At 53.3% G+C, this 23,420-nt stretch overlaps 1 protein-coding gene across 2 annotated transcripts in view; it reads left to right on the top strand.

Moving 5' to 3' along the window:
* Positions 1-21,267, top strand: part of LOC132387766 (sorting nexin-15-like) — a 29,136-nt gene extending 7,869 nt beyond the window's left edge. The window contains exons 2-4 of one of the 2 annotated variants that reach the window (XM_059960126.1): positions 2,730-2,762; positions 4,966-5,086; positions 16,778-21,267. In XM_059960126.1, coding sequence (XP_059816109.1) covers positions 2,730-2,762; positions 4,966-5,086; positions 16,778-16,944 — 321 coding nt within the window. In that variant the 3' untranslated portion in view covers positions 16,945-21,267. The remainder of the gene's footprint in view (positions 1-2,729; positions 2,763-4,965; positions 5,087-16,777) is intronic. The other variant, XM_059960127.1, reaches the window with a different exon arrangement.
* Positions 21,268-23,420: the final 2,153 nt, after the last annotated feature.

Below are 23,420 nucleotides of genomic sequence, written 5' to 3'. Positions count from 1 at the left end.
AGCAGCACTGGGGCTCCACAGGGGACTGTCCTGTCTCCCTTTCTCTTCACCATCTACACCTCGGACTTCAACTACTGCACAAAGTCTTGCCAACTTCAGAAGTTTTCTGATGACTCTGCCATAGTTGGATGCATCAGCAAGGGGGATGAGGCGGAGTACAGGGCTACGGTGGGAAACTTTGTCACATGGTGCGAGCAGAATCATCTGCAGCTTAATGTGAAAGACACTAAGGAGCTGGTGGTGGACCTGAGGAGGGCTAAGGTACCGGTGACCCCTGTTTCCATCCAAAGGGTCAGTGTGGACATGGTGGAGGATTACAAATACCTGGGGATACGAATGGACAATAAACTATTCTCAGGTCAAAGAACACTGAGGCTGTCTACAAGAAGGGTCAGATCTGTCTCTATTTCCTGAGGAGACTGAGGTCCTTTAACATCTGCCGGATGATGCTGAGGATGTTCTACGAGTCTGTGGTGGCCAGTGCTATCATGTTTGCTGTTGTGTGCTGGGGCAGCAGGCTGAGGGTAGCAGACACCAACAGAATCAACAAACTCATTCGTAAGGCCAGTGATGTTGTGGGGGTGGAACTGGACTCTCTGATGGTGGTACCTGAAAAGTGGATGCTGTCCAAGTTGCATGCCATCTTGGACAATGACTCCCATCCACTCCATAATGTACTGGTTAGGCACAGGAGTACATTCACCCAGAGACTCATTCCACCGAGATGTAACACTGAGTGTCATAGGAAGTCATTCCTGCCTGTGGCCATCAAACTTTACAACTCCTCCCTCGGAGTGTCAGACACCCTGAGCCGATAGGCTGGTCCTGGACTTATTTCCACTGGGCATAATTAACATTATTTATTTATTTATGGTTTTATATTGCTATATTTCTACACTAATCTTGGTTGGTGCGACTGTAACAAAACCCAGTTTCCCTCGGGATCAATAAAGTATGTGTGTGTGAAAGTGGCATCGCTGTTAGACAGAGTTGTAAAGAAAGCCTTCATAAACCAAAGTACTGGGTACAGACTGTTACAGCTGTGTGAGACGTTGCTGGGGACTGATTTGAGTACCGTGTGCAGTTTTGGTCACCTGCCGACAGGAAAGATGCCAAGAAGGTTGAAAGAGTACAGAGAGAATGTTGCTGGGTCTGGAGGACCTGAGTTGTAAGGACAGATTGAATAGGTTTGGACGACAGAGAGTGCAGAGAGGAGGTTTGATAGAGGTGTACAGAGAGGGTAAAGGGGCAGGGGTAGTGGCATCAGCACTGGGCTGCAAGGTGAGCGGTCCCGGGTTCAGACCCAGCCGGTTGAGCGTTGAGTTAGTGACTCGGCCTCGTAAGGCGCAGAAAGGAGTGAATGCAAACGAGCTCATTCCACTGCAGCGGGGTGGCTCCACAGCCAGTCGAGGGTTAACGGTGAAAGGTGAAATGTTTGCGGGGAAACACGAGGGAGAACTTCACTCTGAGGGTGGCGAGGGGGTGGAGCGAGGTGCACGTGAGCTCGGTCTCACAGTTTTAAGAGCGGATAGGATAGGTACGTGGATGGGTCGATGAGTCTCGGCAGATTCAGCACGGTGGAGATGGGCCGAAGGGCGTGGCTGGGCAGACTTGGTGCAGAGTCGCCGGGCTGTGCCACCAGATCTTCCCTCGGCTAGAGGAAGCAGCTGAAATCTGTCTGTCCGCTCCCTGTGGATCGCTGGCGAGCCTCTGCATCCTTCCTGTGACGGGGCGACCAGATCTGCAAACGATACCCCAAGCGTGGCCAAAGCGAAGCCCTGAAAGTGCAGCTACGCTTCCCGAGTCTCCAGGGTGGCATGTGAACTTTGCAGTCTCATACCCTGGTGTGGGAGGTGCTGGTAGCAGCCACTCAAGCCAGTACCGGATGCTGAGCCTGTCAAGGTGCTGGGACGTGTGATGACAACTTTCAGCTGGGGCGGAGGGGCATAAATATTCAACACGAATTATAAGAGGAGAGGGAAGTGCTGGATCTCTGTTTAATTTCAGATTCTTAATCTTCTTCCACGAGTCAAGAGTGACGAGCAGTCTTACTTCTGAGATTTCAGTTCACTTTAGAGTACAAACAAACATACAAATACTAAGCAAAGAGATGATAAACGATACCAAGAGCAGAATTAATGCCAAGACGAGGGAATAAAGATAGCGTTTCTGTAAAAACTATCACTCTTATGGGTAAGGTGGGAAAAATTCCTTAGATAGAAATGAACTGGTCAACGGGCTGCACAATCACAACAATTACACCACGCGGGTCATGTGCTAATGCTTAGCCAATGAAAAATGAGAAAGGATAAGCTGTTAGTTCACTGATGCTGTAATGGTTCTTCGATTCACTGTGAATGCCCACGAGAAAATGACTCTCAGGTTGTAGATGGTGACATGTATGTTCTTTGGAAGTGAATTAACTTTGAACTTTTTGAGGTGAGGGCACATCCGGGGTGAAGGATCCTGCCTTCCCGAGTGAGGCTGTCCACGATGGTGGGGAGGTTTGTACCCTTGATGCCTCTGCAGCCTCTCTCAACCCTTGGAGCTTCTGTCCCAGGCAGCGATGGTACATCTGTAGAAAATCTGTCGATGATATCTCTCAGTGCTTTTGGGTAAGATACAACAACTAGGTCCTAATGGTTGGCAGCCAGAAACGGGAATGAACTTCACAGCCCCACCAGGGTGACAGACACACCAGTGACACCCTCTTTCTTTATCACTCCTAGATCATTTCAAAGAAGACAGCAGAAGTCAAAGAGGTAAAAACGACTGTGAAGCTTATGCCACCCCGCCGAAGGGCTTCTCTCCCCATGTCCGGTACCCTCTGGTTTTGTTTCACGTTTCCGGCATCTGCACGATTTGGGATTGCTGAAGGGGGGAGGTTGAAGGTGAAGGTGCCACCCCTCGGCCTTCTCAACCCTTGCGTTCGATGGCGACCAGGCGTCCCGTTCCCCCCCCCCCCCCCCGCCACCCTTTGGTTCATTTCGCACTGCTCTCTGTGAGGAGTTTGCACGCTCTCCCCGTGACCATGTGGGTTTCCTCCCACAGTCCAAAGACACACCGGTTGGAAGGTTAATTGTTCATTGTCGCATGGTTAGGCCAGAACTAAGGAGGCATGTTTCTGGTCAGGCCCGAAGGACCTATCCCTGCTGTATCTCAAATAAACAAGTTATCCACGCGGAGTCTGCGTGCTCCAGTATCACAGTAATACTCAGATCTCAGTCTTCAAACAGGGCGCCCCACGGAGACAGAACAGATTCTGCAGATGCTCGAATCTGCAGCCACGTACGAACTGTTGGAGGAACTCCGGGTCTGGCAGCGTCTGCAGAGGCAAAGGGTCAGGCCAAGACCCTTCACCTGGACAGACAGGTAGAGCAGGCTCCGGACCAGCTATTTCCCCTCTGTCACTGTCCATAGACACTGCCTGACCTGCCTCCAGTGCCCCGGGGTTATCGGAGAGCAATATATCACAGAAAGTGGACACTCAGCCCACCTAGTCCGTGCTAACCACCCTTTTACATTGATCATCATCACGTGCTGTCATATGACATGGGTGATCACGGTCTTTCCACGACCCCGACTGTTCTTGGTGTAACCCCCTGGGTCGCCTCAGGCTCGCTCAGCTCGTTCTCGTCTAGGGGGAGCAGCCTTCGGCCCCGCCAAACTGGGTAATCAGCTGGTGTGGATGCTGTGTGATGTCCCCGCCTCGCCCAAAAACAGACAGCACACCATATGCGATTAAATGAGTACAATTTATAAAGGTTACTATAACTAAGTGATTAATAACGATACAGTATATATGAAGAAAAAAATGAAGAAAAGGCGCCAAACTTATCAAAGTCCAAACCACTTCATGCACAACTGTTGGAGCTCAATTACTGAAGTCTTCTAGCCACCATTCGATCCCCTCCGAACTCCTCGACTCGCAGCTCAGGACCCTCCAAGTGGTCAACCAAGCACATCTAGCTTCATCCCCCCTCCTCGGAGTACCTCCGGGCCTCGGACCCCCCCTTTGGGGTCCGATCCTCGCCCAGCTTACAGCATTGCGTCCTCTCTCTCGACCCCCTCGTGCCGATCTGCCCAAAAGCCCGTCAACAAAAGCTTACAGACTCAGAAGAAAGAACATTAATCCCCATTTGGTTTACAAAGGAATACCCCCATTCTCGTTATCAGTAAATTAGCATTCCTGCTAGTTAACAAAAAGAAGAAACCCCCTTTACATTGGCAAATGTTTCTGCAGAACTGGTTTGCCATTGCCTCCTGGGCCGCGTCTTTACAAGAGGGGTGACCCCAGCCGTTGTCAATACCCTTCAGAGATTGTCTGCCTGGCGTCAGTGGTCACGTAACCAGGACTTGTGATCTGCACCGGCTGCTCGTACGACCGTCCACCACCTGCTCCCACGGCTTCACCTCACCCTGATCGGGGGCTAAGCAGGAGCTACACCTTGCCCGAGGGTGACCTGCAGGCCGGCAGAGGGAAGGAGCCCCTCACACACCTCCTTTGGTAGAGACGTACCTCCACCCACAGCCCATTCAATGTACATGTGAAAAATGAAGCTTGCTGCACCGTTCGATCGGGTGTGTGGATTTAGCCCTGCTCCCTGTGCAGAACCAACCAGATCTGTTCCAAGACTCAGCCGGGCGGGTGGAGTGTGGGGCTTTGACAGAGAGAGTGCGTTCCATCCTTCAGTGAGAAACTGGCAGCAGCCTGCCGTCTTGTAACGATTGACCAGCGATATAACAGTGAACAGTCGAACCGTATTCAAACGCCGAGCGTTCTGAAACGAGAAGAGAAAGTAGTGTGCCTAGAGAAAACTGAACTAAAGACAGCCGGAGTATGTAACTGCGCTCTTCGCTTCTGCCATGTGACAGGTTTCCCATGAATGCGCAATCCAAACGACAGTACAGACAGTCAGGCTCCTACGGTCGGTAAAATTCAGCTCTGTTTTGCCCACCCCATAGGTGACGGTGTTCAAGCGCTACAGCGACTTCAAAAAGCTGCACAGTGAGCTGTCCTACATCCACAGGAATCTGTTCCGGAAGCTGGAGGAGTTCCCTCCCTTTCCGAAGGCCCAGGTGTTCGGTAAGATACAGTGTCCTTCCAATTTCACCTTGACAGCGATCCGCCTGTACTTCATGAGAGCAGATCTGTGGAAGCTTTAGAGAGGGTGCAGAGGAGATTCACCAGGATGCTGTCTGGATTAGAGAGGGTGCAGAGGAGATTCACCAGGATGCTGTCTGGATTAGAGAGGGTGCAGAGGAGATTTACCAGGATGCTGTCTGGATTAGAGAGGGTGCAGAGGAGATTTACCAGGATGCTGCCTGGATTAGAGAGGGTGCAGAGGAGATTTACCAGGATGCTGTCTGGATTAGAGAGGGTGCAGAGGAGATTCACCAGGATGCTGTCTGGATTAGAGAGGGTGCAGAGGAGATTCACCAGGATGCTGTCTGGATTAGAGAGGGTGCAGAGGAGATTCACCAGGATGCTGCCTGGATTAGAGAGGGTGCAGAGGAGATTTACCACGATGCTGCCTAAATTAGAGAGGGTGCAGAGGAGATTCACCAGGATGCTGCCTGGATTAGAGAGGGTGCAGAGGAGATTTACCACGATGCTGCCTAAATTAGAGAGGGTGCAGAGGAGATTCACCAGGATGCTGCCTGGATTAGAGAGGGTGCAGAGGAGATTCACCAGGATGCTGTCTGGATTAGAGAGGGTGCAGAGGAGATTCACCAGGATGCTGTGGATTAGAGAGGGTGCAGAGGAGATTCACCAGGATGCTGTCTCGATTAGAGAGGGTGCAGAGGAAATTCACCAGGTTGCTGCCTGGATTAGAGAGGGTGCAGAGGAGATTCACCAGGATGCTGTCTGAATTAGAGAGGGTGCGGAGGAGATTCACCAGGATGCTGTCTGGATTAGAGAGGATGCAGAGGAGATTCACCAGGATGCTGCCTGGATTAGAGAGGGTGCAGTGGAGATTCACCAGGATGCTGTCTGGATTAGAGAGGGTGCAGAGGAGATTTACCAGGATGCTGCCTAAATTAGAGAGGGTGCAGAGGAGATTCACCAGGATGCTGTCTGGATTAGAGAGGGTGCAGAGGAGATTTACCACGATGCTGCCTAAATTAGAGAGGGTGCAGAGGAGATTCACCAGGATGCTGCCTGGATTAGAGAGGGTGCAGAGGATATTCACCAGAATGCTGTCTGGATTAGAGAGGGTGCAGAGGAGATTCACCAGGATGCTGCCTGGATTAGAGAGGGTGCAGAGGAGATTTACCAGGATGCTGCCTGGATTAGAGAGGGTGCAGAGGAGATTCACCAGGATGCTGTCTGGATTAGAGAGGGTGCAGAGGAGATTCACCAGGATGCTGTCTGGATTAGAGAGGGTGCAGAGGAGATTCACCAGGATGCTGTCTGGATTAGAGAGGGTGCAGAGGAGATTCACCAGGATGCTGCCTGGATTAGAGAGGGTGCAGAGGAGATTTACCAGGATGCTGCCTGGATTAGAGAGGGTGCAGAGGAGATTCACCAGGATGCTGTCTGGATTAGAGAGGGTGCAGAGGAGATTCACCAGGATGCTGTCTTGATTAGAGAGGGTGCAGAGGAGATTCACCAGGATGCTGTCTGGATTAGAGAGGGTGCAGAGGAGATTTACCACGATGCTGCCTAAATTAGAGAGGGTGCAGAGGAGATTCACCAGGATGCTGCCTGGATTAGAGAGGGTGCAGAGGATATTCACCAGGATGCTGTCTGGATTAGAGAGGGTGCAGAGGAGATTCACCAGGATGCTGCCTGGATTAGAGAGGGTGCAGAGGAGATTTACCAGGATGCTGCCTGGATTAGAGAGGGTGCAGAGGAGATTCACCAGGATGCTGTCTGGATTAGAGAGGGTGCAGAGGAGATTCACCAGGATGCTGTCTGGATTAGAGAGGGTGCAGAGGAGATTCACCAGGATGCTGTCTGGATTAGAGAGGGTGCAGAGGAGATTCACCAGGATGCTGCCTGGATTAGAGAGGGTGCAGAGGAGATTTACCAGGATGCTGCCTGGATTAGAGAGGGTGCAGAGGAGATTCACCAGGATGCTGTCTGGATTAGAGAGGGTGCAGAGGAGATTCACCAGGATGCTGTCTTGATTAGAGAGGGTGCAGAGGAGATTCACCAGGATGCTGTCTGGATTAGAGAGGGTGCAGAGGAGATTCACCAGGATGCTGTCTGGATTAGAGAGGGTGCAGAGGAGATTCACCAGGATGCTGTCTGGATTAGAGAGGGTGCAGAGGAGATTTACCAGGATGCTGTCTGGATTAGAGAGGGTGCAGCGTAGATTCACCAGGACGCTCCCTGGATTAGAGAGGGTGCAGAGGAGATTCACCAGGATGCTGTCTGGATTAGAGAGGTTGCAGAGGAGATTCACCAGGATGCTGTCTGGATTAGAGAGGGTGCAGAGGAGATTCACCAGGATGCTGTCTGGATTAGAGAGGGTGCAGAGGAGATTCACCAGGATGCTGTCTGGAATAGAGAGGGTGCAGAGGAGATTCACCAGGATGCTGCCTGGATTAGAGAGGGTGCAGAGGAGATTCACCAGGATGCCGCCTGAATTAGAGAGGGTGCAGAGGAGATTCAACAGGATGCTGTCTGGATTAGAGAGGGTGCAGAGGAGATTTACCAGGATGCTGTCTGGATTAGAGAGGGTGCAGAGGAGATTCACCAGGATGCTGCCTGGATTAGAGAGGGTGCAGTGGAGATTCACCAGGATGCTGTCTGGATTAGAGAGGGTGCAGAGGAGATTTACCAGGATGCTGCCTAAATTAGAGAGGGTGCAGAGGAGATTCACCAGGATGCTGTCTGGATTAGAGAGGGTGCAGAGGAGATTTACCACGATGCTGCCTAAATTAGAGAGGGTGCAGAGGAGATTCACCAGGATGCTGCCTGGATTAGAGAGGGTGCAGAGGATATTCACCAGAATGCTGACTGGATTAGAGAGGGTGCAGAGGAGATTCACCAGGATGCTGTCTGGATTAGAGAGGGTGCAGAGGAGATTCACCAGGATGCTGCCTGGATTAGAGAGGGTGCAGAGGAGATTCACCAGGATGCTGTCTGGATTAGAGAGGGTGCAGAGGAGATTCACCATGATGCTGTCTGTATTAGAGAGGGTACAGAGGAGATTCACCAGGATGCTGTCTGGATTAGAGAGGGTGCAGAGGAGATTCACCAGGATGCTGGCTGGATTAGGGAGGGTGCAGAGGAGATTCACTAGGATGCTGTCTGGATTAGAGAGGTTGCAGAGGAGATTCACCATGATGCTGTCTGGATTAGAGAGGGTACAGAGGAGATTCACCAGGATGCTGTCTGGATTAGAGAGGGTGCAGAGGAGATTCACCAGGATGTTGCCTGGATTAGAGAGGGTGCAGATGAGATTCACCAGGATGCTGCCTGGATTAGAGAGGGTGAAGAGGAGATTCACCAGGATGCTGTCTGGATTAGAGAGGGTGCAGAGGAGATTCACCAGGATGCTGTCTGGAATAGAGAGGGTGCAGAGGAGATTCACCAGGATGCTGCCTGGATTAGAGAGGGTGCAGAGGAGATTCACCAGGATGCCGCCTGAATTAGAGAGGGTGCAGAGGAGATTCAACAGGATGCTGTCTGGATTAGAGAGGGTGCAGAGGAGATTTACCAGGATGCTGTCTGGATTAGAGAGGGTGCAGAGGAGATTCACCAGGATGCTGCCTGGATTAGAGAGGGTGCAGTGGAGATTCACCAGGATGCTGTCTGGATTAGAGAGGGTGCAGAGGAGATTTACCAGGATGCTGCCTAAATTAGAGAGGGTGCAGAGGAGATTCACCAGGATGCTGTCTGGATTAGAGAGGGTGCAGAGGAGATTTACCACGATGCTGCCTAAATTAGAGAGGGTGCAGAGGAGATTCACCAGGATGCTGCCTGGATTAGAGAGGGTGCAGAGGAGATTCACCAGGATGCTGTCTGGATTAGAGAGGGTGCAGAGGAGATTCACCAGGGTGCTGCCTGGATTAGAGAGGGTGCAGAGGAGATTCACCAGGATGCTGTCTGGATTAGAGAGGGTGCAGAGGAGATTCACCATGATGCTGTCTGTATTAGAGAGGGTACAGAGGAGATTCACCAGGATGCTGTCTGGATTAGAGAGGGTGCAGAGGAGATTCACCAGGATGCTGGCTGGATTAGGGAGGGTGCAGAGGAGATTCACTAGGATGCTGTCTGGATTAGAGAGGTTGCAGAGGAGATTCACCATGATGCTGTCTGGATTAGAGAGGGTACAGAGGAGATTCACCAGGATGCTGTCTGGATTAGAGAGGTTGCAGAGGAGATTCACCATGATGCTGTCTGGATTAGAGAGGGTACAGAGGAGATTCACCAGGATGCTGTCTGGATTACAGAGTGTGCAGAGGAGATTCACCAGGATGCTGCCTGGATTAGAGAGAGTGCAGAGGAGATTCACCAGGATGCTGTCTGGATTAGAGAGGGTGCAGAGGAGATTCACCAGGTTGTTGTCTGAATTAGAGAGGGTGCAGAGGAGATTCACCAGGATGCTGCCTGGATTAGAGAGGGTGCAGAGGAGATTCACCAGGATGCTGTCTGGATTAGAGAGGGTGCAGAGGAGATTCACCAGGATGTTGTCTGGATTAGAGAGGGTGCAGAGGAGATTCACCAGGATGCTGCCTGGATTAGAGAGGGTGCAGAGGAGATTCACCAGGATGCTGCCTGGATTAGAGAGGGTGCAGAGGAGATTCACCAGGATGCTGCCTGGATTAGAGAGAGTGCAGAGGAGATTCACCAGGATGCTGTCTGGATTAGAGAGGGTGCAGAGGAGTTTTACCAGGATGCTGTCTGGATTAGACAGGGTGCAGAGGAGATTCACCAGGATTCTGTCTGGATTAGAGAGGGTGCAGAGGAGTTTTACCAGGATGCTGTCTGGATTAGAGAGGGTGCAGAGGAGATTCAGCAGGATGCTGTCTGGATTAGAGAGGGTGCAGAGGAGATTCACCAGGATGCTGTCTGGATTAGAGAGGGTGTAGAGGAGACTCACCAGGATGCTGCCTGGATTAGAGAGGGTGCAGAGGAGACTCACCAGGATGCTGCCTGGATTAGAGAGGGTGCAGAGGAGATTCACCAGGATGCTGCCTGGATTAGAGAGAGTGCAGAGGAGATTCACCAGGATGCTGCCTGGATTAGAGAGGGTGCAGAGGAGATTCACCATGATGCTGACTGGATTAGAGAGGGTGCAGAGGAGATTCATCAGGATGCTGTCTGGATTAGAGAGGGTGCAGAGGAGATTCACCAGGATGCTGGCTGGATTAGGGAGGGTGCAGAGGAGATTCACTAGGATGCTGTCTGGATTAGAGAGGTTGCAGAGGAGATTCACCATGATGCTGTCTGGATTAGAGAGGGTACAGAGGAGATTCACCAGGATGCTGTCTGGATTAGAGAGGGTGCAGAGGAGATTCACTAGGATGTTGCCTGGATTAGAGAGGGTGCAGATGAGATTCACCAGGATGCTGCCTGGATTAGAGAGGGTGCTAAGGCACCGCAGAAATATTGTGTTTACTGTAACACTATTACTATTAGCTTCTGTAACTCCCTGGGTCGCCTCAGGCTCGCTCAGCTCGTTCTTGTCTAGGGGGAGCAGCCTTCGGTCCCGCCAAACTGGGTAATCAGCTGGTGTGGATGCTGTGTGATGTCCCCGCCTCGCCCAAAAACAGACAGTACACCATATGCGATTAAATGAGTACAATTTATAAAGGTTTCTATAACTAAGTGATTAATTACGATACAGTATATATGAAGAAAAAAATAAAGAAAAGGCGCCAAACTTATCAAAGTCCAAACCACTTCGTGCACAACCGTTGGAGCTCAATTACTGAAGTCTTCTGGCCACCATTCGATCCCCTCCGAACTCCTCGACTCGCAGCTCAGGACCCTCCGAACTCCTCGACTCTCCAAACAGCTCAGGACCCTCCGAGTGGTCAACCAAGCACATCTAGCTTCATCCCCCCCCCCCCTTGGAGAATCTCCCGGCCTCGGACCCCCCTTTGGGGTCCGATCCTTGCCCAGCTTAGAGCATTGCGTCCTCTCTCTCGACCCCCTCGCGCCGATCTGCCCAAAAGCCCGTCAACAAAAGCTTACAGACTCAGAAGAAAGAACATTAATCCCCATTTGGTTTACAAAGGAATACCCCCATTCTTGTTATCAGTAAATTAGCATTCCTGCTAGTTAACAAAAGGAAACCCTTTCCCAACAGTAACAAAGAGAAAAAAAGAAACCCCCTTTACACACTTCCTCCACCAAATAAAATTCATGTCCTCATGACTACTAAATAACTCGCCACCTTTCCTGCCAACACACCGTAACCCAAGCACAAACAGTGACATCTCCTCCCCACACAGTAACCCTCACACCCTGTTCCTCAGGCACTACTTAGGCCAACTATCTGGGAGTTCCCTAACCCTTCTGAGGCCTCTGTACCCCCTCACCTAAACCCTTCAGGCTTGGACACAACTGGGGATACCTTGGGCCCACTACCAACTCCTCTCTCAACCTCTCACTCATGCCCCACACTGCACACAGCTAACCCTCCCCGCTACACCTGACTCAGTGGGAGAAGGGCCAATGGTCTCTTCCTCAATCGAGGGAAAGTCAGCAAAAGGCAGCATGTACCACACATCCAGCACATCATCCATCGAATCTGTATTCTTCCTCATTCCTGTGATCAGTAGCTGCTGTTTGATCTTCTCCAAACGGAAACACGTGGCCTGCACTGCTCCCGCAGTCTCTTCAGCCTCCTGTTCAGTATTCACTGCACTTCTCTCCAGCTTTTTCTTCCTCATGACTTCTTCCAGATCAACTTTCAGGTTTTGCACTTCATTTGAACTGTCGATGGTCATCTTCAGGTTCCCTTCAAGCTTCCGCTTCTCTCTTCTGAGATTCGTCTGTAATTTCTTCACCTCCGCAAACTCCCCTCTCCGGGTTCTCAGTTTGCTATTATCCTCAGTCAGACAACTTTCTTCATTCTCTCCAACTTGTAAGTCTTCCGAATGGTTCCAGATCACTTTCTCCAGTCTCTCCGTCTTCATTTCAAACTTGATTCCGTAGAGACAGTCACTCACAAGCTGCGACCTTCGCCAGCCCTGGCACGTGTCCCGAAAACACTTTAACTCGGTAGTTCTCAGCTGCTCCTGCAACGACCTCACTTCATATTCTCCTGAGGCAAATCCAAATACCAAGAGATCATCCACATACACCAAAACTCCAAACGCCTCCACATCCCCTATGGTCTTCCACCTGCCCCGCAGGAAGGTTGCAAGGGCTCCAGATATGCCCTGTGGCATCTTTTCGGACCCGAAGACTCCTAGGGAATTTATAACGGCCGTCTTCTCCTTGTCGGCCCCACTCATCGGGATCTGGCAACATCCACTCCTCAGATCCAGCACTTTAAACCACATCGCACCACTCAGACAGGCCATCGCCTCTCTGGCCCTCAGGGCCGTATTCTGGTCACTGACAGTGCGCCTCTTCAACGCAATATAATCCACACACACGCTGCCTACGTCTTCCACGGCTTCAGGGGCCAGTCGCCGCAACCTCTCTCTCTCCGAGGTGTCTTCAGCAGTCAACTCCCCTCCCTTGTGGTATTTCGCAGCGTCCACGAAGAGGGTCTCACTTCCCCAGAGGATACTCCCCCAGGCCGTACCACCACTGGCTCTTGTTTGAATTCGGTATCAGCCCAATGCTGCTACACACGTCCGCACAAGCAGCTCGAAACCCTGGGTGCATCGACAATGCCTCCAAACAGCGCTCACCCGCCTCCTCCGGGCATGCTCCCAAGCGCACCAGCAGGATTTTGGTTCTCTCTAGAACGGAAACGCTGCCCGTCTCAACAGGGTCCGGACACATCAGCATTAACGATTCATGAACCTCAGTCTCCTCCACATTTGCCTCTAAGAACTCCATTTTCACTGACCAACAACCATTGTCTGGATAATCACCGGCACTGGTACCCCGAATCTCCAGTGTCCTCAATGTTGTCAAGGGTAAATGCTTCCAATAACGGTTATGAAACAAACTGTACAGCAACTTCACCGGTGCCGAGGATGGCTTTAACTTGACTTCCATCCATCCGTAACAACACCTGTGCGCATGGCCCCTCTAAGCCTTCAGGAATAGGGTCTGCTCCTTTCGGGAGTTCCTTGGTACATTGCTGGGAACGTGCTCCCCCAGAGACCCCAAGCCGTTCCCCCACTGGGCTTCCTCTAAGTTTCCCGACACCTCTCGAATCAACGGAACAACTGATCCCCTTGACAGATCCCCTTGGCACCACAAGCAATTTATCTGCCCCCCTAGGCAAAAAGGGATACCCTAAAAACTTCCCACCAATCTCCTGCCACAGATATAATAAGCCCCCCAGCTGCGGCATTTGACTTCCAGTCGAACCACATGCATTTTCCCACACTTTCCCAGAACTGGCAGCGGTCACTTCGAGGTAATTGCGCCCGACAGTTCTAACAAAGTCACCAGTAACCAGTCCCTGTCGCTTTTCCTCAGCCAAGCACTGCCACTCACCCAACAACTGAGAGGTCCGCTCCGCCCACACCTCCGCCCCTTTAGGGCTGGACATTATTCCAACAACCGGGCGGAGCTCACCACTGCTGAAACATCCCAACCTGTCACTCCTCACTCTCCAAACAGTACGGACAACCCATGGTCCCACCACCATTTCGTCAGCACTAGTCGGAACTCGAACAATGACAATTGCTACCAACAGCAACCACCCCACCCAACACACACGCAGCGATAACCAGCAATCGCACACCCACAAAGGCACACCAGCTCTTCGCTGCTTAAAGAGGGTGATCACACAGCTTCCACAGAAATCAATCCCGGACGAGCACCCCACAATGTAACCCCCTGGGTCGCCTCAGGCTCGCTCAGCTCGTTCTCGTCTAGGGGGAGCAGCCTTCGGCCCCGCCAAACTGGGTAATCAGCTGGTGTGGATGCTGTGTGATGTCCCCGCCTCGCCCAAAACCAGACAGTACACCATATGCGATTAAATGAGTACAATTTATAAAGGTTACTATAACTAAGTGATTAATAACGATACAGTATATATGAAGAGAAAAGAACTAAAGACAAGGCACCAAACTTATCAAAGTCCAAACCACTTCGTGCACAACCGCTGGAGCTCAATTTCTGAAGTCTTCTGGCCACCATTTAATCCCCTCCGAACTCCTCGACTCTCCAAACAGCTCAGGACCCTCCGAATGGTCAACCAAGCACATCTAGCTTCATCCCCCCCCCCCCTCCTCGGAGAATCTCCCGGCCTCGGACCCCCCTTTGGGGTCCGATCCTCGCCCAGCTTAGAGCATTGCGTCCTCTCTCTCGACCCCCTCGCGCCGATCTGCCCAAAAGCCCGTCAACAAAAGCTTACAGACTCAGAAGAAAGAACATTAATCCCCATTTGGTTTACAAAGGAATACCATTCTCGTTATCAGTAAATTAGCATTCCTGCTAGTTAACAAAAGGAAACCCTTTCCCAACAGTAACAAAGGGAAAAAAAGAAACCCCCTTTACACTTCAAAATATTAATCACATGGAAGTCTAACTGTGTGCTTTCTTTCAGCAGTGCAGGCATGTATTAGTGTGTTACCGTTTGCAACTCGCGGATCTACACATAAAACCCAGAATGAATTATTTAAACGAATGCTTGCATGAACGAGGTTACTGAGGTCAGGGCATCAGTGAGAGGAGTTGAATTCCGGCTGGTTTGTGTGTGTGCATGGGTGATTAGTCACTGTAAACTGCCCTGCGATTTGGCGAGGTGGGCTTGAAGAGCCTTTTCTGCGCTGCATCCCAAAATGAAGGGCAAGCGAGACTTCAGGCAGGGGCCGCTGTTCACTTTGGAGCGATGGAGGAGGAGAGTGCAGCAGATAGAGTGGAAGTGGAGAGGATGTTTCCTATAGTGGGGAGTCTGGGACCAGAGGACACAGATAGAGTGGATGTGGAGAGGATGTTTCCTGTAGTGGGGGAGTCTAGGACCAGAGGACACAGATAGAGTGGATGTGGAGAGGATGTTTCCTGTAGTGGGGGAGTCTAGGACCAGAGGACACAGATAGAGTGGATGTGGAGAGGATGTTTCCTATAGTGGGGGAGTCTAGGACCAGAGGACACAGATAGAGTGGATGTGGAGAGGATGTTTCCTATAGTGGGGGAGTCTAGGACCAGAGGACACAGATAGAGTGGATGTGGAGAGGATGTTTCCTATAGTGGGGGAGTCTAGGACCAGAGGACACAGATAGAGTGGATGTGGAGAGGATGTTTCCTATAGTGGGGGAGTCTAGGACCAGAGGACACAGATAGAGTGGATGTGGAGAGGATGTTTCCTATAGTGGGGGAGTCTAGGACCAGAGAACACAGATAGAGTGGATGTGGAGATGATGTTTTCTATAGTGGGGGAGTCTAGGACCAGAGGACACACATAGAGTGGATGTGGGGAGGATGTTTCCTATAGTGGGGAGTCTGGGACCAGAGGACACAGATAGAGTGGATGTGGAGAGGATGTTTCCTGTAGTGGGGGAGTCTAGGACCAGAGGACACAGATAGAGTGGATGTGGAGAGGATGTTTCCTATAGTGGGGGAGTCTAGGACCAGAGGACACAGATAGAGTGGATGTGGAGAGGATGTTTCCTATAGTGGGGGAGTCTAGGACCAGAGGACACAGATAGAGTGGATGTGGAGAGGATGTTTCCTGTAGTGGGGGAGTCTAGGACCAGAGGACACAGATAGAGTGGATGTGGAGAGGATGTTTCCTGTAGTGGGGGAGTCTAGGACCAGAGGACACAGATAGTGGAAGTGGAGAGGATGTTTCCTATAGTGGAGGAGTCTAGGACCAGAGGACACAGATAGAGTGGATGTGGAGAGGATGTTTCCTATAGTGGAGGAGTCTAGGACCAGAGGACACAGATAGAGTGGATGTGGAGAAGATGTTTCCTATAGTGGGGGAGTCTAGGACCAGAGGACACAGATAGAGTGGAAGTGGAGAGGATGTTTCCTATAGTGGGGCAGTTTGGGACCAGAGGACACAGATAGAGTGGATGTGGAGAGGATGTTTCCTATTGTGGGGGAGTCTGGGACCAGAGGACACAGATAGAGTGGATGTGGAGAGGATGTTTCCTATAGTGGGGGAGTCTGGGACCAGAGGACACATATAGAGTGGATGTGGAGAGGATGTTTCCTGTAGTGGGGGAGTCTAGGACCAGAGGACACAGATAGAGTGGATGTGGAGAGGATGTTTCCTATAGTGGAGGAGTCTAGGACCAGAGGACACAGATAGAGTGGATGTGGAGAGGATGTTTCCTATAGTGGGGGAGTCTAGGACTAGTGGACACAACCTCAGACTACAAGAACGTTGCTTTAGAACAGAGATGAGGTGGAATTTCCTTAGCCAGAGGGTAGTGAATCTGTGGAATTCGTTGCCATGGACGACTGTCATTGGGTGTATTTAAAGGAGAGCTTTGTGGGCTTTTGATTATGTAGGCAGGATGTCAGTTTATGGGGAGAAAGCAGGAGAATGGGGTTGAGAGGGATAGTAAATCAGTCTGGACAGAATGGCACAGCAGACTTGATGGGCTGAATGGCCTAATCTGCTCCTGTGTCTTGTGGTGTTATGGGTGTAGGGCTGGCTGAGTGTGGGAGGGACTGATCTCTTGACACTGGGCCAGGCTGATCGTTCGGTATGTCTGTGTCCCGTCACAGGGCGCTTTGACGCCGCGGTCATCGAAGATCGTCGCCGATGCGCCGAGGAGCTGCTGCAGTTCACGGTCGACATCCCGGCCCTCTCTAACAGCCCGCAGCTGAGGGACTTCTTCAAGGTGCCCGACCGCAGTGTGTGTGTGTGGGGGGGGGGGGGCCTCGCTGTCTGAAGGTGCCATGAGGTTCGGCCGCTCTCCCTCCAAGTGTCAAAGAGCCCGCAGCCCCCTAAAGTGGCCTTTCTGCCCGATACCCTGTTGTTGGTCTTTGGAGAGCACAGCGTTCCCCTCAGATCTGATAAGTGCTGATGCCTGTGTGGTGGATTCCTGTTAAAGGGGACACATTGCCCCAATTAGCTGATGTTTCATGGGGGCAGTTAGAAGTGTGAAAAAAGACAAACCACTGTTTAATTGAAGAATTATGTATTTAAATAAAATACAGGATAAATTAAAACGCTAGCAGTAGACAGCCGTACTGTAAAACTGTACTGGTTCCTGATAGTTATGGATCGAGGAACTCACCCAGTTTTGTGCAGAGAATTGACTGCCTTCACACAGTGCTTTTGATGACTATGTCCTCCAAATCTTTATTCTCATTGTAACATTCAAGATGATTGCCGACACCTTCAAATTTTCCGTAGGTCCTAACTTGGTGAAATCTTTTTGTTTTCACTCTGGGGGCTGTTTCAGGGTTCTCCAAGCCTGAATGCTTGAAACCACAGTCAGCAAAGCAGTTCTGAATGGTCTGGCTGCTTAATTCCCGCAAACTAACGGGGTGACAAAAATCACAGTTTTTCCGGCAGTAGCACTCGCCACTGATGCTAATTAAAAACTGCTTGCTGTCAGCATAGTGTCACATCTGATAGCCACACAAGTGCACGCGACTGACGCCAGTTCGTAACTGTTCGGCGACAGTCTCCTGCTCCGGCCAAGGCAACCCCAGCCAGTTTCTCGATTAGTTTCTGTTCTTTACAAGTTCTGCCAAATACGTGGCTACCCTGATTATCCGTAATCCGCTGTGCGTCTTCTCCACCTCGTTGGGAACAGCGGTCTAGATTCTCCTGGCTGTGCTGCAGTCTGATGGACTAGCAGATTAATAGTTCGAGACAGACAAGGTGGGCTGTGTTCCGCAACTGATACCACTGTAGAGTTGAACACCATATCGATGTTGACGATCAGGCACCCAGATCTGCTAAACCCTTTTTCCACTGCCTGATCTGTAGCTTTCTGTGCCCTGGCATTTCAAATGTTGGTCTGGAAATGTCTGTTTACCCTCTGCCCTCTCTGGGAGTTCTTTCCAACACACCCCACACCCAGGGAGAAGTGTTTTCCTCCGATCTTCTTGAACCGTGATGTCCCTGCTGGGGCAGATAATTTCTCACAATGCCTCTCATGATGTCATACCCCACTATTAAGTTCCCCCCTCAGCCTCCTCCAAGGTCCCACCCGCTGCCCCCCCAATTCCCTTGAGATTGTGAATGGGTGACCACTGATTGCCCACCCTCCGGGCAGAGGAGAAGGTGTTCCCTCTCCTTATTACCTCTCTGTTTCCCACACTCGAGGGAGGTCCGCCATCTTGCTGGGGACAGCCAGCGTTCGGTGAAGTTCCAGTGCCATGGTCACTGAATAGTGAGAGCGATGCAGACCATTCAGCCCAGCGGGTGCATGCCAGCCATGCCAGCCGATGTCACTCTTGCCTTCCTTGTTACTCTGCAACAGCTACCAGCCCTCCCACCCAGTGCCCTCACGCACACACCAGTCACAGCGGCTGATAAACCCACCCAGTGTCTCACCCGCACACCAGTCACAGCGGCTGATAAACCCACCCAGTGTCTCACCCGCACACCAGTCACAGCGGCTGATAAACCCACCCAGTGTCTCACCCGCACACCAGTCACAGCGGCTGATAAACCCACCCAGTGTCTCACCCGCACACCAGTCACAGCGGCTGATAAACCCACCCAGTGTCTCACCCGCACACCAGTCACAGCGGCTGATAAACCCACCCAGTGTCTCACCCGCACACCAGTCACAGCGGCTGATAAACCCACCCAGTGTCCTCACCCGCACACCAGTCACAGCGGCTGATAAACCCACCCAGTGTCTCACCCGCACACCAGTCACAGCGGCTGATAAACCCACCCACTGCCCTCACCCGCACACCAGTCACAGCGGCTGATAAACCCACCCACTGCCCTCACCCGCACACCAGTCACAGCGGCTGATAAACCCACCCACTGCCCTCACCCGCACACCAGTCACAGCGGCTGATAAACCCACCCAGTGTCTCACCCGCACACCAGTCACAGCGGCTGATAAACCCACCCAGTGTCTCACCCGCACACCAGTCACAGCGGCTGATAAACCCACCCAGTGTCTCACCCGCACACCAGTCACAGCGGCTGATAAACCCACCCAGTGCCCTCACCCGCACACCAGTCACAGCGGCTGATAATCCCACCCAGTGTCTCACCCGCACACCAGTCACAGCGGCTGATAAACCCACCCAGTGTCTCACCCGCACACCAGTCACAGCGGCTGATAATCCCACCCAGTGTCCTCACCCGCACACCAGTCACAGCGGCTGATAAACCCACCCAGTGTCTCACCCGCACACCAGTCACAGCGGCTGATAAACCCACCCAGTGCCCTCACCCGCACACCAGTCACAGCGGCTGATAAACCCACCCACTGCCCTCACCCGCACACCAGTCACAGCGGCTGATAAACCCACCCAGTGTCTCACCCGCACACCAGTCACAGCGGCTGATAATCCCACCCTGTGCCCTCACCCGCACACCAGTCACAGCGGCTGATAAACCCACCCAGTGTCTCACCCGCACACCAGTCACAGCGGCTGATAAACCCACCCACTGCCCTCACCCGCACACCAGTCACAGCGGCTGATAAACCCACCCAGTGTCTCACCCGCACACCAGTCACAGCGGCTGATAAACCCACCCAGTGCCCTCACCCGCACACCAGTCACAGCGGCTGATAAACCCACCCAGTGTCTCACCCGCACACCAGTCACAGCGGCTGATAAACCCACCCAGTGTCTCACCCGCACACCAGTCACAGCGGCTGATAAACCCACCCAGTGCCCTCACCCGCACACCAGTCACAGCGGCTGATAATCCCACCCAGTGTCTCACCCGCACACCAGTCACAGCGGCTGATAAACCCACCCAGTGTCTCACCCGCACACCAGTCACAGCGGCTGATAAACCCACCCAGTGCCCTCACCCGCACACCAGTCACAGCGGCTGATAAACCCACCCACTGCCCTCACCCGCACACCAGTCACAGCGGCTGATAATCCCACCCAGTGTCTCACCCGCACACCAGTCACAGCGGCTGATAAACCCACCCAGTGTCTCACCCGCACACCAGTCACAGCGGCTGATAATCCCACCCTGTGCCCTCACCCGCACACCAGTCACAGCGGCTGATAAACCCACCCAGTGTCTCACCCGCACACCAGTCACAGCGGCTGATAAACCCACCCTGTGTCTCACCCGCACACCAGTCACAGCGGCTGATAAACCCACCCACTGCCCTCACCCGCACACCAGTCACAGCGGCTGATAAACCCACCCAGTGTCTCACCCGCACACCAGTCACAGCGGCTGATAAACCCACCCAGTGTCTCACCCGCACACCAGTCACAGCGGCTGATAAACCCACCCACTGCCCTCACCCGCACACCAGTCACAGCGGCTGATAAACCCACCCAGTGTCTCACCCGCACACCAGTCACAGCGGCTGATAAACCCACCCAGTGTCTCACCCGCACACCAGTCACAGCGGCTGATAAACCCACCCAGTGCCCTCACCCGCACACCAGTCACAGCGGCTGATAAACCCACCCAGTGTCTCACCCGCACACCAGTCACAGCGGCTGATAAACCCACCCAGTGTCTCACCCGCACACCAGTCACAGCGGCTGATAAACCCACCCAGTGCCCTCACCCGCACACCAGTCACAGCGGCTGATAAACCCACCCAGTGCCCTCACCCGCACACCAGTCACAGCGGCTGATAAACCCACCCAGTGTCTCACCCGCACACCAGTCACAGCGGCTGATAAACCCACCCAGTGTCTCACCCGCACACCAGTCACAGCGGCTGATAAACCCACCCAGTGTCTCACCCGCACACCAGTCACAGCGGCTGATAAACCCACCCAGTGTCTCACCCGCACACCAGTCACAGCGGCTGATAAACCCACCCAGTGTCTCACCCGCACACCAGTCACAGCGGCTGATAAACCCACCCAGTGCCCTCACCCGCACACCAGTCACAGCGGCTGATAAACCCACCCAGTGTCTCACCCGCACACCAGTCACAGCGGCTGATAAACCCACCCAGTGTCTCACCCGCACACCAGTCACAGCGGCTGATAAACCCACCCACTGCCCTCACCCGCACACCAGTCACAGCGGCTGATAAACCCACCCAGTGTCTCACCCGCACACCAGTCACAGCGGCTGATAAACCCACCAGTGTCTCACCCGCACACCAGTCACAGCGGCTGATAAACCCACCCAGTGTCTCACCCGCACACCAGTCACAGCGGCTGATAAACCCACCCAGCGTCCTCACCCGCACACCAGTCACAGCGGCTGATAAACCCACCCAGTGTCTCACCCGCACACCAGTCACAGCGGCTGATAAACCCACCCAGTGCCTCACCCGCACACCAGTCACAGCGGCTGATAAACCCAGCCAGTGTCTCACCCGCACACCAGTCACAGCGGCTGATAAACCCACCCAGTGCCCTCACCCGCACACCAGTCACAGCGGCTGATAAACCCACCCAGTGCCCTCACCCGCACACCAGTCACAGCGGCTGATAAACCCACCCAGTGCCCTCACCCGCACACCAGTCACAGCGGCTGATAAACCCACCCAGTGCCCTCACCCGCACACCAGTCACAGCGGCTGATAAACCCACCCAGTGTCTCACCCGCACACCAGTCACAGCGGCTGATAAACCCACCCACTGCCCTCACCCGCACACCAGTCACAGCGGCTGATAAACCCACCCAGTGCCCTCACCCGCACACCAGTCACAGCGGCTGATAAACCCACCCGTGTCCTCACCCGCACACCAGTCACAGCGGCTGATAAACCAACCCAGTGTCTCACCCGCACACCAGTCACAGCGGCTGATAAACCCACCCAGTGTCCTCACCCGCACACCAGTCACAGCGGCTGATAAACCCACCCAGTGTCTCACCCGCACACCAGTCACAGCGGCTGATAACCCACCCAGTGTCTCACCCGCACACCAGTCACAGCGGCTGATAAACCCACCCAGTGTCTCACCCGCACACCAGTCACAGCGGCTGATAAACCCACCCAGTGCCCTCACCCGCACACCAGTCACAGCGGCTGATAAACCCACCCAGTGTCTCACCCGCACACCAGTCACAGCGGCTGATAAACCCACCCAGTGTCTCACCCGCACACCAGTCACAGCGGCTGATAAACCCACCCAGTGTCTCACCCGCACACCAGTCACAGCGGCTGATAAACCCACCCAGTGCCCTCACGCACACACCAGTCACAGCGGCTGATAAACCCACCAGTGTCTCACCCGCACACCAGTCACAGCGGCTGATAACCCACCCAGTGCCCTCACCCGCACACCAGTCACAGCGGCTGATAAACCCACCCAGTGTCTCACCCGCACACCAGTCACAGCGGCTGATAAACCCACCCAGTGCCCTCACCCGCACACCAGTCACAGCGGCTGATAATCCCACCCAGTGTCCTCACCCGCACACCAGTCACAGCGGCTGATAAACCCACCCAGTGTCCTCACCCGCACACCAGTCACAGCGGCTGATAATCCCACCCTGTGCCCTCACCGCACACCAGTCACAGCGGCTGATAAACCCACCCAGTGTCTCACCCGCACACCAGTCACAGCGGCTGATAAACCCACCCACTGCCCTCACCCGCACACCAGTCACAGCGGCTGATAAACCCACCCAGTGCCCTCACCCGCACACCAGTCACAGCGGCTGATAAACCCACCCAGTGTCTCACCCGCACACCAGTCACAGCGGCTGATAAACCCACCCAGTGTCTCACCCGCACACCAGTCACAGCGGCTGATAAACCCACCCAGTGCCCTCACCCGCACACCAGTCACAGCGGCTGATAAACCCACCCAGTGTCTCACCCGCACACCAGTCACAGCGGCTGATAAACCCACCCAGTGTCTCACCCGCACACCAGTCACAGCGGCTGATAAACCCACCAGTGTCTCACCCGCACACCAGTCACAGCGGCTGATAAACCCACCCAGTGTCTCACCCGCACACCAGTCACAGCGGCTGATAAACCCACCCAGTGTCTCACCCGCACACCAGTCACAGCGGCTGATAAACCCACCCAGTGTCTCACCCGCACACCAGTCACAGCGGCTGATAAACCCACCCAGTGTCTCACCCGCACACCAGTCACAGCGGCTGATAAACCCACCCAGTGCCCTCACCCGCACACCAGTCACAGCGGCTGATAAACCCACCCAGTGCCCTCACCCGCACACCAGTCACAGCGGCTGATAAACCCACCCAGTGCCCTCACCCGCACACCAGTCACAGCGGCTGAGAAACCCACCCAGTGTCTCACCCGCA

The sequence above is a fragment of the Hypanus sabinus genome, unplaced genomic scaffold (genome assembly GCF_030144855.1).
Source record: "Hypanus sabinus isolate sHypSab1 unplaced genomic scaffold, sHypSab1.hap1 scaffold_2196, whole genome shotgun sequence".
Classification (NCBI taxonomy): domain Eukaryota; kingdom Metazoa; phylum Chordata; class Chondrichthyes; order Myliobatiformes; family Dasyatidae; genus Hypanus; species Hypanus sabinus.
This window is presented reverse-complemented; position numbering and strand designations above follow the sequence as displayed.